At 40.3% G+C, this 14,174-nt stretch overlaps 1 protein-coding gene across 4 annotated transcripts in view; it reads left to right on the forward strand.

Moving 5' to 3' along the window:
* The window catches only part of SOBP (sine oculis binding protein homolog), a 139,252-nt gene that overhangs the window by 78,627 nt on the left and 46,451 nt on the right, over positions 1 to 14,174 (forward strand). For 3 of the 4 annotated variants that reach the window (XM_083608300.1, XM_083608301.1, XM_083608303.1), the window contains exon 5: positions 30 to 125. The exons of the other annotated variant lie outside the window; for it this stretch is intronic. In XM_083608300.1, coding sequence (XP_083464426.1) covers positions 30 to 125 — 96 coding nt within the window. The remainder of the gene's footprint in view (positions 1 to 29; positions 126 to 14,174) is intronic. 4 annotated transcript variants of the gene reach the window in all.

Below are 14,174 nucleotides of genomic sequence, written 5' to 3' on the forward strand. Positions count from 1 at the left end.
CCTAAATAGGCCATTATATTTCCCTTCAGGCTAGAGATGAAGATGGACATGGTGAAAATTTCCCCCAGCAGCACTATGCTAAGGAAACTCCAAGACTTGCCTTCAAGAATAACTGCGAACTACTTGTAAGAATAACATACTTACAACAAGTCTAGATTGTTACTTTAGCACAGTGAAAACAGTTTTTGAAAAGCTTTTGTTCATGATTACATAACATAATGAAATATTACAGTTTTTTTAAAATAAAAAATAACCTGTGCCAATTGCAAATGCTAACTCTGATATAATTGAACAATTCTGAGCTCTCAACTTGCTTGCAAATTTTTTATCATTTATTATAGAATCTGAATGGCCTTGTAATAGGAAGTTAGTGGGATCTTAAGCATGCTTACACAGAAGTAAATCCCACTGAGTTCAATGAAGCTTACTCCCCAGCAAAAGTGCTTACAAAATTGCAAACACAGCCATACAAAGTATCCCACTAGAAGTCATTTGAGGAATCACAAGTAAAGCACATGTTAGAAAAAAGAGGGAGGGAGGGAGGGAGAGAGGGAAGGAGAGGGAGAGAGGGAGGGAGGGAGGGAGGGAGGGAGAGAGAGAGAGAGAGAGAGAGAGATGATACCTATATGAGAAAATCACTTGCCCTTCCCCAACTCTCCCTTTTTACATTTTAGCGGTTTTATTGTTTTCAGACAACATTAAAAACAAAACACAACAAAACACCACAGCAGCACTGACATGCAGTACTCCCTTTAGAATTCAACTATTTCTCTAGTTTATTGAAAAATACACTGAGACACTTTCTCTTGTTCTCTTTGGCGAGGAATGAGTGAAATCCAGCAAAGCACTGACAAGGAGTCTGGAATGTTTACAAGACATAAGAGAGATTATATCAGCTGTGAACAGATATCTGTTCCAAGGCAGGGTTAATTTGCTGCTCATTTTAGCAATTGTAACTAGGCAAAATTAACAGCAAATAGGAATGGCCATTATATTTCTGTTCAGTAAAGATCCTAATAGTTTTGATTTGAAAGTAAAATGAGCAATTCAAGCACTAAGTATTTCCTCTTCTGTTTACTAAAGCAAATAGAAAATGTAATTCAGGGAGGTTTAAAATCCTGATGAGTATATGGCTGCTACTTCCCTTTTGTTTTTGTTTCTTCTCCATTGTATTTAAGTAAAATAGGAAATATTTTCATTTGTGTGTGTGCAATGTCCAAACAAATTAAGTCTATAGCTATATTTTAAAAGGGACATTGTTTTATTTTACAGTAAGTAAAGAAAATGGAGCATCAGGAAAGATGGCATTTCACTGAGATTTTTAGATGAAATTCTATAAGGAATTCAAAATTTCCCCATGAGATTTTGTGGTCCTCTTAATTGTTTAAAAATTTAGGCTTAGATGCTGTGCTGAGGCTGAGCAGATAGAGCAAGAAACAAAGTAATAATAATAATAATAATATAGTATTTATATAATTCTTTTCCTATGTGCTCAAACCACTTGACATACATTATTCTCAGTAATCCTCATAACAACCTTGTAAGGCAGGCCAGTTTTATTATCCCCATGTTATAGGGAATTGACTAAGGCTGAGAAATGGTGACTGGTCTAGATCCATCCAGTGAGCTCATAGCTGAGTTTTACACCGTGGACATCTCGGTCAGCTGCAATCTAACACACTTAGTAGGGGACTAGCAGTGCTATCCTATACATGTCTACTCAGAACTAAGTCCTATTGAGTTCAGTGGGGCTTATTTCCAGGGGAGTGGCTATAGGACTATAGCCTATGAACTTTTGGTTGCAGTGGGATATACTTGTGAACAAACATGCATAAGATTGCACTGTTCTTCCTGTTACTTTTGTGTTCCCCTAACTGGTCAGTTAGACAATACGGGGCTTCTCAGGTCACAAAAGCTACAAGAGGTGTCCCAGAAACACAGATTAGTCGTATTTCAGAGACATACTGCTCACATCAGCAGCCTTCATGTACTATGTCTGAGTCTTTGTAAGATAGCTCAGATTAGTAGTCCCATATCCATAGTGTTGCTCCTGGAATGATCCAAGGGTGTACAGTATATGTTTGAAATTGTTTCATTAAAATCAACTGTCAGTGTAGCTTGCTGACAGGCAATTTCATGGATAACAGCTGTTTAGGAATCTAGTCTGAGTTCATTCACACATAATTCAAAATGTAATTGCTTGTAGCTGAGAATGTGAGTTGCCTCCATTAAAACATATTGAGTCTGCCATAGTGTCACATAACATTAAAACTTTGTCTTAGGGTTTGTTTTACACATACAGTTAATCACTGGGTGTTGTAGTCATTGAGTAGTAACCACAAATGTGTGGAGTAAACCTTCACAGAATTCTCTATGATCAAATTTTATGAATGACTCATGCCAGTGAAATGCTTTTATATCACCAAGGGAATTGTTTTAAGCATCAGGCCATGAATACAGGTGTAATGTCAGAAGTCACTTTATGCTGTTGTCAGATTATGCCTCTTTGCCATTCTACTTAAATCAGATTATTATTTTGTATAGCTTCACTGAAGTTTAAATATTTATAAAGGATGTGTTTGGGTCTCTGGATCTATTCCCATTTAAATCAGTGGAAGGCTTGTGTTGATTTCAGTGTGAGCCAAGGCATCTTCAAACAGATTACAAAATTATTTTCCTTTCATGTCAGTTTAAAGTTACATCAGCAGTGTCTGAGCCCAAAACCCTAATATAGCCCATACTGTCTCTGAAGTCAACAGAGCATACACTATGAAGGACCACATGTACAAAGAAATGCAGAGCTGGACCCAACAGACCCAATGCTTAAGTCAGTTGATGTACCTGAGTCTTAAAGTACAATATGCTGATGACCTGGTTTGCACGTAGTTCCATACCATGGTTTAGTGATACACTGATGAGCTTGAATGAGCCTGAGTTAAGTGTTCGGCTTGTGTGCTCCCGCCCCCCCCCCCTTCTTCCACTTGGCCAGGAAAAGTCTTTCTGCAAAGTTTAGTTTCTGGCTTAGTAGCATGTTTGATGCAAGGATGCTGGTTTAACAAGCCAGCTTCATAATTCATTGTTTGAAGATTGCTTGTTATAAAACTTACCAGGATTCATTTAAAAAGTGAAATTAAGTCCTGCTGAAGTCCTCCCCCAAGACATGTGAGAGGCAGAGAAGGGAGGAGGTGTGTACAAGCCTGACGCATCACTTGGGTTCATTTGGGCTCATCCGCATAGCGTTAAAATATGTTAGGGCTTGTGCACTTGTCCCATGCCTAGAAGGTACTGGTCTGGGTGGTTTTTTGCTTGCCCCACTCCTTTCCCAGGGAAAATCCACTCTTTAGTGCTAAATTGGAGCAAATGTCAATGTGGAGAAAACCCAGATTGTCATTTACTCAGACTGAGTGCTAAAGAGCAATTTTCCCTGTGGGGAAAGCATTAGAACAAGAAGTGTTTAGGGAAGTTTTTGTTTGATGTTTTATCGTGTTTTTAATATTCTTTTGGCAGCCGCCCAGAGTGGCTGGGGAAACCCAGCCAGCTGGGCGGGGTATAAAAAACAAATTATTATTATTATTATTATTATTATTATTATTATTATTATTATTAGTGTGGATAGGCCGATAGTGTTATGTGAATGAAACCAATGAGTCAAATGTCACCAGGGTTAAACATTATTATAAAGAATAGCAGAATCAGTTCATCTGAATAAGTAATTATTAAAAGCTGTTTTTCATTTTCATTTTTTCCTTTCTAGAGATATTTTAAAAGTTTTGGAAGGTGTTCACTTATAGTTAATGTGTGTGTGGGGGGGGGGATTTTTCACCGTTGCTCCTTCAATTAGCCTTTGGTGATATTGGAATGCTGGTGCTAGGATCCAGCTCTAGTTATGCATTGAAAAGGTATTCCTGCATGACTGCTTGCACCAAATATGAATTGGAACTGGCTTCCTCAACCTCAGCCCTCCCAACACTTTTGGCCTACAACTCCCATGATCCCTAGCTAGCAGGACCAGTGGTCAGGGATGATGGGAACTGTAGTCTCAAAACATCTGGAGGGCCGAGGTTGAGGAAGCCTGAATTGGAATGTACATTTGAATGCACATCACATTGAATTCAGTGCAGTGGAAGTGAATGGTATCCACACACTGAGGTTGATGCTAATGTACATTTATTTGGCAGCGCATTGACTTGATACCTGTGGTTCCCGTTCCAGCAAGTGAGATGCATGGGGTTTTCAGAGCTTGATTAGAGCAGTTGCTGTTATTTATTATAGAAAAACGGTGTTTTACTTATATTGCAGACATTTCTGTTCCCGTTTACAGTTTTGCTGCTCATAAGTTAAATTTAGTTAGCACAAAGATAGAGTTGATAGGGGAAAATCTGTCTCCTAACTGCTTTCTGTAGTTTTGTATCTTGTATTCTCCTTCTTCCCCCTATTTTTGGTTTTTTTGGACAAGTAGTTTAAAAGTAAAGGGGGGAGGGAGGGAGCAGGAATGACTGTGTCCCCGAGGAAAAGCTTAGCCAGCCATTAATGGTGGGAGACAGATGGTGATTCTTTTACAAAGCAGCAAAAAAGTGTGAGGCTTTAAATGAAGGATAAATTGAAACTTGTTTATTCTTATGAGACTTGGGAAATCCTTGGGGTTCTTTTAGTACAATGCAGAGTCAGTTTTATAATAGTCTGTCAGAGGAAATGGGAAGCTTAGGCTCAAAAGTGCTTTCTTAGCTTTAGGGTTCAGATGCCATTTTCCAGTATGGATTGCTGCAGCCAGTGCAGTCTCTTTAGTTTGGGAAATGCTTCTGCTCTGAGGGTGCTGCCAGGATGGATTGAGGGGATGAAGCACTGATGGAAGTTGTTTGCTAGCAAACTCCCAGAAGAACCGGAGTACATTGTTAGAATGTTAATATCCTGGGTCACAGACATGCATTGAAAAGCCTTAACTCCTAAGTGCTTGGGTAGATTTCTAAGCCAAATAACCGTACTCTGTTATGAACCATGTGCTTCTCTGCAATGCTTGTATCTCTGAGCAGAATATATATTTGGTGTGTTAGGCAGAACTTCACAACTTTCAAAAGAAAAACAGATAGCTGACGAATTGGGGGAAAGAATAAGCTGCTGTTGAAAAAATTCCTTCCATGCATATGGCAGGTCTATTCATTAGTAAAACCGTGACAATTACAGTTTTGGCTGGTGAAAACATCCACAAAGAAATTCCACTATGCAGTTATGAACCTACTTTAAAGTATTGATTTCCCACTATAAATCCAAAATGTGCTATAACATTTAATAGAGAGCATAGGAAACCAGATACTAAACTTGGTGGTTAAGATGCTTGAATTAGTGAGGATGCGGAGTTTTCCTTGTGTATAACCAGTGAATTCAGCCATTTGTAAAATTAGGTTTCCTGAAGATTAGTATAATAAAAATAGGAAACTAGTACAGAATACAAATATCTTATAGCAAAAAGCAGGCCAATTTAGTTGCTTTGATAGCATTGAGAATTTAGTTTTGTTTGTATCTCTTTCTATTTATGTATCTATCTAGAACGTTAGAATTTTCATGAGATATAGATAATTTGCTCTTTGTTTTCAGGTAAAGAAAGCATAGTCCTTTGGAAGCTGATAATGGCACACTAATACTATGGAACAGTGATGCCACTGTTGGTTGTCAGGAAACAGAGAGGATTAAACACTGTAAGAAAAAGGGTGGACATAATGAAAAGATTAGTGAAAAGGCTACAATTCCTGCTCTGAGAAGCCCAGATTCCTGAGCCATTGCCTGAGAAATTGCAACCTCTCCAGCTTGTGTTAAATCAGAGCTTCTGTTGGGATACCCTGCTATGAATTTACAAAGGAAAGGTCTATCTTGCTTAGAATTGCTACCCAGAATATTAAATAGAGCATCTGGGTTCCGCCCGCTGCTGTTTGAGCTAGTAAAATAGCAGATGTGAAATTCTTGGTTTTTCTTTCAATTCATTTGTTCATAAAGATAAAACAAGCATTGCATACAGATCAAGCCACTACATAATTACCTAGGTAACAGCAGAAAATGCTTTATTTTTAATATTATGCCTTTTAAAGAAGGTTTATGAGGAAGAAGGAGAGGAATTTATGGGTGATATTCCACTAACATATTCCATCAGTGCAAGGGTTTCTACTTGTGCAGCAATTCTTCCCGCCTTCTCCTTTCACATGCACCCCAATATTCTCCAAAGGGTTACAGGAACACCTAGAACAGATTTGTACAGCTCGTGGTGGGAGGAAAGGGGAAAGAGCATTACATGGTGCAAACAGAAATCCTTGCACTTACAGAATGATTGCCTTAGTGCTACACTGGATTCTACCCATTGTGTGTGTGTGTGCACATACATGCATACACACACACACTGATATAGAACTTGGCCTGTAAATATGAGGGTTCAGGTTCAATCTCTGGTTAAAAATTCTCAGAGCATCAAGGCTGGGAGGTATTTTGCCTGATGCCCTGGCAAAATAGGCCTGCTAATGTCATGCAGGTCATTCATCATTTCTGTCATTTATCAAATGGAATGATATGAAAGTTGCAAGGATCCATGACAAGAAATGGCAAAGGGTATTGGTTAAAATGTGGTTGTAACAGGTGAGCACATCATTTCTTGATGCCAGTAGGTACATTTCATTGCTGTCTCTTGACACCCTTCTCTTTTTCTAAAACTTACCAATAAATATAATCTTCACCTGTTCTACTGCGTCTCGCTCCCCTGATATCCCCATGTTAGTCATTATTTCTCATATTCTCAGGCTTCCTTCACCTACCTGTCCCAGCACCATAATGTCTACATGTGAGAATATCTATATATACATTTGCACACATTGGCGCTCACTAAAGATTTGGTTATTTTCAGTGAATTTCCTATGGGGAAAATTATACATCATGTGTCTGATCCTTCATTCAATTTCTTGGTTTTGCTTTTTAAGAAGAGTGGTTGTGTGGGAGAGAGATGCTATGCACTAAATTGGAGCATCAATGCAAAGGGAAGAGGTTTTAAGTCTTTTTCTCCCAATGTTTCCCAACTTATATCACTTTCTCAAAGCTGCTTATTAGTTCTGCAGTATGGGAAAAATATACAAACCCATTTCCCCCCTCACCACCATGAAGAAGCTTTAGGGAGAATGAGTTATGTTATGAAAATAGAAAAAGGAAAAGAAGGCCCAATTCTTTACATGTAATGAACAGGCTTACATACTAGAAGCCCTAAAATGTGTGCAGAAGTGTTATAATATTGGCAGCATAATTTGGGGACAAGGCTGCCCATGAGGGGTACAAGTCTCTCTCTCTCTCTCTCTCTCTCTCTCTCTCTCTCTCTCTCTCTCTCTCTCTCTCCCCTCCCTCTCTCTTTCTCTCTCTGTGTGTATGTGTGTGCTGATAAAGGCTTCAAAAAGTCTATTCTGATCCTCATCCTCATCTATTGTCCTGTGCCATGATCACCATAGTTAACATAACAGCACCAATTTTATTTTCTGCAGTGGAATTATAGTCTCCATCTAGTAACATGAAGTAACTGCACACTTTTTAATGGGTCTCTGACCGTGTAATTAACAACTGATTGCACATATAACCACCAGTGCCAGATAAGGTGACACAGTGAAGTGAACCATGTATATACCTCCTATTTGGGTATATGATTCCTGATGCAGAGGTGGTGGATCAAACCTTTCAAAACTGCACTGATTTTTTTGGTATCTTATAATTCCCAAGCAACGCTCCTAGCATGTGCACTATTTTGGGCAAAATTACATGTAAGTTGCATACAAGTGTAGTTCACAATGAAGCACCTGCAAAGTAGAATGCAAAGGGAACAATTTTGCCTTGTAAAAATAGCAGGGGTTTCTGAATGCTTCCTCTGCTTACTGGCCTAATCACTGTAGTAGCTCCACTATCAATTTTTCAAGCTCATTCGTGGTTTCAAAGTTTATCTGGAGAAAAGTGGGAAGTGGGAGAGGACTGAGGTCTAAAAGCAGTGGGTGGAGGAAGCATTCAGAATTCCCCTCCCAGATTTAAATCACACACTTTCCAGGTGTTTGGTGGTGCTTTGAATGTGAAGACATGCTTTACCCACTATTGTCTATAGATCTGGTGACATAATGTACAAAAATTAGGGCTGCTTTAGAAGTTACAACTTTAGTTGTGTTTAGATTATCCCCTGTAACAAATCCAAACTTAATTTAAAAAAAGACACATGTGTGAATGTTGCAAGTGATGTACACATGACTTTCAGGTACAATGCAGCTTCCTATGTTCCTAAAGGTGAAATGTAAGCTGTATCTATGAGGAAAAGGTTTTATAATGACTTAGAAAGGGTAGAGGTAAAGAAAAGCTCTTAGGGGAAGTTGATAAGCTTCGTGGGGCAGAACTTTCCTTTTAGGATATAGAACTAAGAAGACATAAGGTTATAGAGAAACCAAAGTGAAGGGTAGTTAGCTGTTCTTTCAATGAAAGGTCAGGAAGTAAGTCAGCCTGAAACTGTTCATCCGCATCATGATCCAATAGGGATCCCTGCCCACAATGTTTGGAGGAGAATGCGCATGCCCATCTATCTTGCAGTGCAGGTGGTAGTACTCATCCCTCTCCACTGTTATGAGCACTGCATTCTGCACAACTGGATTGGGGCATTTGTTATCTTAAGACATGCCAACCCATTTCTGTAGGAATAATATCCATTTTGTGGCCACTGGCTAACAAAGACTCATGCATGTTTATGCATGCACTGAAATCACAGGATTTTAAAGGCACTTAAATGTCTATTTGATTGCGATAAATTAATAAGATTCTTCCCCCCCCATTCAGACTGCAACTTTTTGGATTATTGTATTTCTGTGTAGAAGGAAGGCTTTTACATTTTATGCTCTACTAATTGCTTAAAAATTTAATGAATATCAGTTCTAATTTGATTGCTATTTAGTACTTCATTTAAGTTATTAAAAAGTAGGAAGGACACATAATGAACAGTGGAAGCTTTGGCCTAGCATCTGCCTATATTCTCTTTTTATTTAATCAATTATAGTCCAGTGGTGTGTAATTATACATTAAGAAAGTTACTGGATATCACAGTATGATGGTCCCAGGGGGCTCATTAATATACTAATATAATACACCTGTAATGACCTGTTCTCAGATCTGCAAATTTCTCTCTTCCTTCCTCTGCTAAATGAAGATGAGAGCAGTAACCATTAAGTTTGAATCACCTGTAACAGTTAATGAGAGAGGAGAAAGGGGTCTCTGGCATCATATGTAATGAATCTGGCCTTTCGGTACTGAATGTTAAAAGAGAGCCGGATCTAAATGGACCTGTATCTGCATTTCTGAAAAGTAAGCAGTGTATGTCTGAGGGGAGCCAAGGGCAGCCTCAACTGAGCATACATGCTCCTTCTTCCTTGGCTCTTCTTCATTCTGTCTCCAAAATGAGAGAAACAGACAAGTAGGAAAACCTTGTCAAATCGCATCCAGACACTATTTGCTTGGCTTGGTTCAAATCAAACCAAACTCTGGAACTGATCCCTGTACAATGGCTCTGAGTGTTTGCATAGCAACTAAGCGGTGTTTTGTTGAAGCGACTTTTTATTATTTTAAAAAAAAATGCTAGAAAGAGCAAAATGGCACAAAGGCTTTCCTTGTAGTCAATAATAGGTTCAATGGTGCTCTCTTATTAATTCATAATGAATGAAACCAAGTAAAGACTTAATTCACCTTATCAGTTCTATTGGATTTTATATAGGTGATCCAGAGGAATAATAAGCTAGAAATTGCCCTGTGTGGCTGGCATTTTTATGGCTGCAGGAGACAACCAAAGTCAATATTTTCAAAGCTCTTCCCCCCAACCCCACCCTAAAAAGTTATTTTGATGTATCAGAGTGCACCTCAGAAATAAAAAATCCCTCTTGTTGTCTCCCAAAGTAAAGGCTTTGATTTACCGACCAGATCCTTGAGGAATGCTAAAGTGGCAGAAGCGGGTGTAACTAGATGTAACTAGATGAAGCACCTTGCTTGGGGGGAAAGAAGCCATGCTGCAGTCATATTTCTCAGATGGTTACATACATTCTCAACTTCTTGGCCTCAACAGCAAAGTATAGAAGGCAATAAATAACACTGCACCCTTGTGCTTAGGAGAGATCATTGGAAGGCGCAGCTGTTTTCAACCACTGCCTCAATTCTGCTCACACAACCCAACCCTCTGATACCAAGCTGCTACTCTATCCCCCATCTCACAAGGGATTGAAACTCACTGTGGCAGGACAGGGTTGCAGTCAGTGCAGAGTACCAATGAAGACCTTAGAGGTCTAGTTGTCATTTGAAGCCTATCCAAACATGTAGATGTTGACATCACTTAATCTCTTTTTTAGTTTACTGCTGATTTTAATTATCTTTAAAGTTTTTAATTATTTGTTTTAAACCTTCTTATTGGTAATTCTAGTATTTCTTGTATACTGTGTAGAGTTTGCTTGTTTTACTGAATTTATATACTGCCGTATACCCAGAGGTCTCAGGGCAGTTCACAGAATAAAATCAAAATATAAAACTACAAAATACATAATAAAAATAAAAACAACCCAATAACGCCCCCTCCAACCCCCTCCCCACATTTTAAAAGGGCATAGGAAGTAAATCGGATCAACCAAAGCCCTGGTTAAAAAGGAATGTTTTGGCCTGGCACCTAAAGGTGTATAATGAAGGCACCAAGCTAACTTCCTTGGGGAGAGCATTCCACAGACGGGGAGCCACTACAGAGTAGGCCCATTTCTCGTGTTGCCACCCTCTGGACCTCTCGAGCAGGAGGCACATGAAGAAGGGCCTCAGAAGATGATCTCAGGGTCTGGGTGGGTTCATATGGAAAGAGGCGGTCCTTGAGGTATTGTGGTCCTAAGCCATTTAAGGCTTTATAGGTCAAAACTAGCACTTGGAATTGGGCCTGGAAACTTAATTGGTAGCTAGTGCAGTCAGATCAGGCTCGGTGTAACATGCTTAAACTGTCTTGATCCAGTGAGCAACCTGGCCACTGAATTCTGCAGTAGCTGAAGTTTCTGAACCGTCTTCAGAGGCAGCCCTATGTATAACGCATTGCAGTAATCTAACCTTGAAGTTAGACAACTTTAGTTAGGCTATCCCTATCCAGATAGGGGTGTAGCTGGGCCACCAGCTGAAGCAGATGGAAGGCACTCCAGGCCACTGAGGCCACCTGAGCCTCGAGTGACAGCAAAGGATCAAGTAGTATCCCAAGCTACGAACCTGCTCCTTCAGAGGCAGTGTAGCCCCATTGAGAGCAGACAATCTTCCACATAGGGAACCACCCACTAACAGTGCCTCAGTTTTATCTGGATTGGGTTTCAGTTTGTTGGCTCTCATCCAGTCCATTACTGAGGCAAGACACTAGTCCAGGACTTCCATTGCCTCACCTGCAGATGTAAAAGAGAAATAGAGCTGAGTGTCATCAGCATACTGCTGACAACATACTCCAAACCTCTGGATAACACCATTCAGCAGTTTTATGTAGATGTTAAACAACATAGGGGTTAGGAGGAACCTTGAAGGTTCCACAGGGCTGAAAAGCATTTCCCAAGCAACACCCTCTGTGAACGACCATCCAAGTAGGACTGGAACCACTGCAAAGTGGTGCCACCTACTCCCAGTTCAGACAGTCACTCTAGAAGGATACAATGGTCAATGGTATCGAGAGCCACTGAGAGGTTGAAAAGAATTAACAGGGGCATATTTCCCTTTGTCTCTCTCTCTCGACAGAGGTCATCATACAGAGCAGTTTCTTTGCCAAAACCAGGCCTAAACCCTGATTGAAATGGATCCAGAAAATCAGTTTCTTCCAAAAGCATCTGGATCTGGTCTGCGACCACTCACTCCAGAACCTTGCTTAGCAAAGGGGGATTAGCAACTGGCTGGTAGTTAGTTAGGTTAGTTAGTTAGGTTTTCGTAATCCAGGGAAGGTTTCTTAAAGAGTGGTTTTACCACTGCCTCCTTCAAACAGGCAGGGACTGCCCCCTCTCATAAAGAGGCACTGATCACTTCCCTGGCCCAGCCAACTAGTCCCTCCCTGCTGGTTTTTATCAACCAAGAGGAGCAAGGGTCTAGAGCACAAGTGGTCACCCTGACCGATTTGAGCACCTTGTCCATATTATTGAGCCTTACCGACTGAAACTCATCCAACACAACAGCACTAGACTGTGCTCGGGACACCCCATGAGATTAATCTGCTATAACAGCAGAGTCAAGGTCTTGGTGGATGCAAGTTGATGCAAATGCTTTGCAAACAAATCACAGTGAGCTACTGTTGGTTCTACCACTTCCTTTGGGCTAGCCTGTAAAAGGCCCCTAACAACCCGAAAAGCTCTGCCAGATGACATAATGTGGATGCAATGGAGGCGGCAAAGTATGCCTTCTTTGCTGCCTTAACAGCTACTAGGTAGGCTCACTAATGAGCCCTTACCAGTGTTCGGTTTCATTCATTCAGATCTTTTCTCCACTTGCATTCAAAGCCATCACCCAGCTTGTTTCCTCGCCCTAAGCCCTAGAGTATACCAGGGGGCCAAACAAGCTTGACGAAGTGTGAGAGGGTGCTCAGGGGCTATCTTGTCAATAGCCCAAGCCATGTGGGTGTTCCAGAGGTCGACCAGGGCTTTGACAGCAGTGCTAGTCGTATCAGCTGGGAACCCCCCCAGAGCCGTTTGGAATCCCACTGGATCCATCAGCCTCCGAGGGTGGACCTTTCTAATAAGTCTGTGGAGGGGGAAAGGTGCTATATCTCAACAGGAAGCAATCAAAGTTTTCTTAAAATAAAGCTGTATATAAATTTTGTTAAATAAATGAAATAGATTTTTCATAGGAAAATCATGCCTAAAAGTCTATTACAATATTTGAGGGTGTCAACAGCATTTTTTTTATTTAAAGGATGACACTGCTCACGTGGACTTTTGGAAAAAGTCCAAACTGCCTCTTTACAAAAGCTAAGTAGTTAGGGCATAAAAGGAGTGACTTTTGCAGCTCAGCAGATGGTTAAAAGCTAAGAAGCAGTGGGAAGGCATGAACTGTAAATTATTGAAATGGAAGAAGATGTACAGTGGAGCACTTCAAGAATCTATGCTCAGACTTAAAAAAAAATATTAATAACCTAGAAAACTTGTGAACCGTGTAGTTGCAAAATCTGCTGATGATATCAAGCTGTTGAAAGGTTATGCTTATGTAGCAGCCCATAGAGTTGTGGATAAGGATCCCGGCTATTGTATGAGGGCACAACTTATCCCTTTACACAGGCATCCCAATCTGGACCCAGTAGTAAGCTGGTAGAGCAGACTGTCCTCATCGCTGTGGCAATTGTGCTGCTTTTTGTGTAGCCCAGGTATCTTTAAGCAGTGGTGGATCTTGGGGTCTCAAATTTCAGCAATGCCCTGTGTGACATCAAAATTCAGCACACGTCCCAACCTCTTGCGCTCCATTCTAAATCATAGTTGCGGTGTCTCCTATGGTGTTCCCGAGGCTCCACGTTGAGTGTGACTGAACCAGAGTGCTCCCCTAAATCTGCCTCTGCTTTAAGTTAAATACCTTAATTAAAAACACACATTTCACAAGTATTAGCTTGCCATGTCAGTGTACAGGAAGTGAGCATAAAACTCCAGTGTCTTTGTTATCCTCCTCTGCCTCACTGCCCATGCCAATTCCCTGCTGAACATCAGTTTGTTGAACTCTATGTATATAACCTGGAGGCTGTGTGATATTTCTTTCCACTCAGAAGTTCATTTCTGGTGAAAAACCCTGCAAAAGGTTATAAGTCTTCACACAGTCAGGTCTCCAGCGGGGCATTAAACCATGTGTTGTACAAGACTTCTCATTTTATTATGGGGAATAAACATAATTCTCCAAGCATGTGAGAAGAACAATAAAGCCTTCTGTTCTTTTAGAACAGAAGCAAGAACGATGACTAGAATGTAGGTGGTGAAAATCCCAGAATGAATGTTAATAAAATGCAGGTACAAGCACATTTTCATGCCTAGCATGTTGCAGCCGTGATGGCAAAGGCGGTATACTTCTTTGCCAACATTTAAGATTAAGAACTGTGTTTTATTTTCAAGAAAAGATGTTTGTTTCACTACAAGTTTGACTTTTAGTGTGGTGTGCGTGTGTTGCAAGGGCAA

The sequence above is a fragment of the Podarcis filfolensis genome (assembly GCF_964270895.1).
Source record: "Podarcis filfolensis genome assembly, chromosome: 3".
Lineage (NCBI taxonomy): Eukaryota > Metazoa > Chordata > Lepidosauria > Squamata > Lacertidae > Podarcis > Podarcis filfolensis.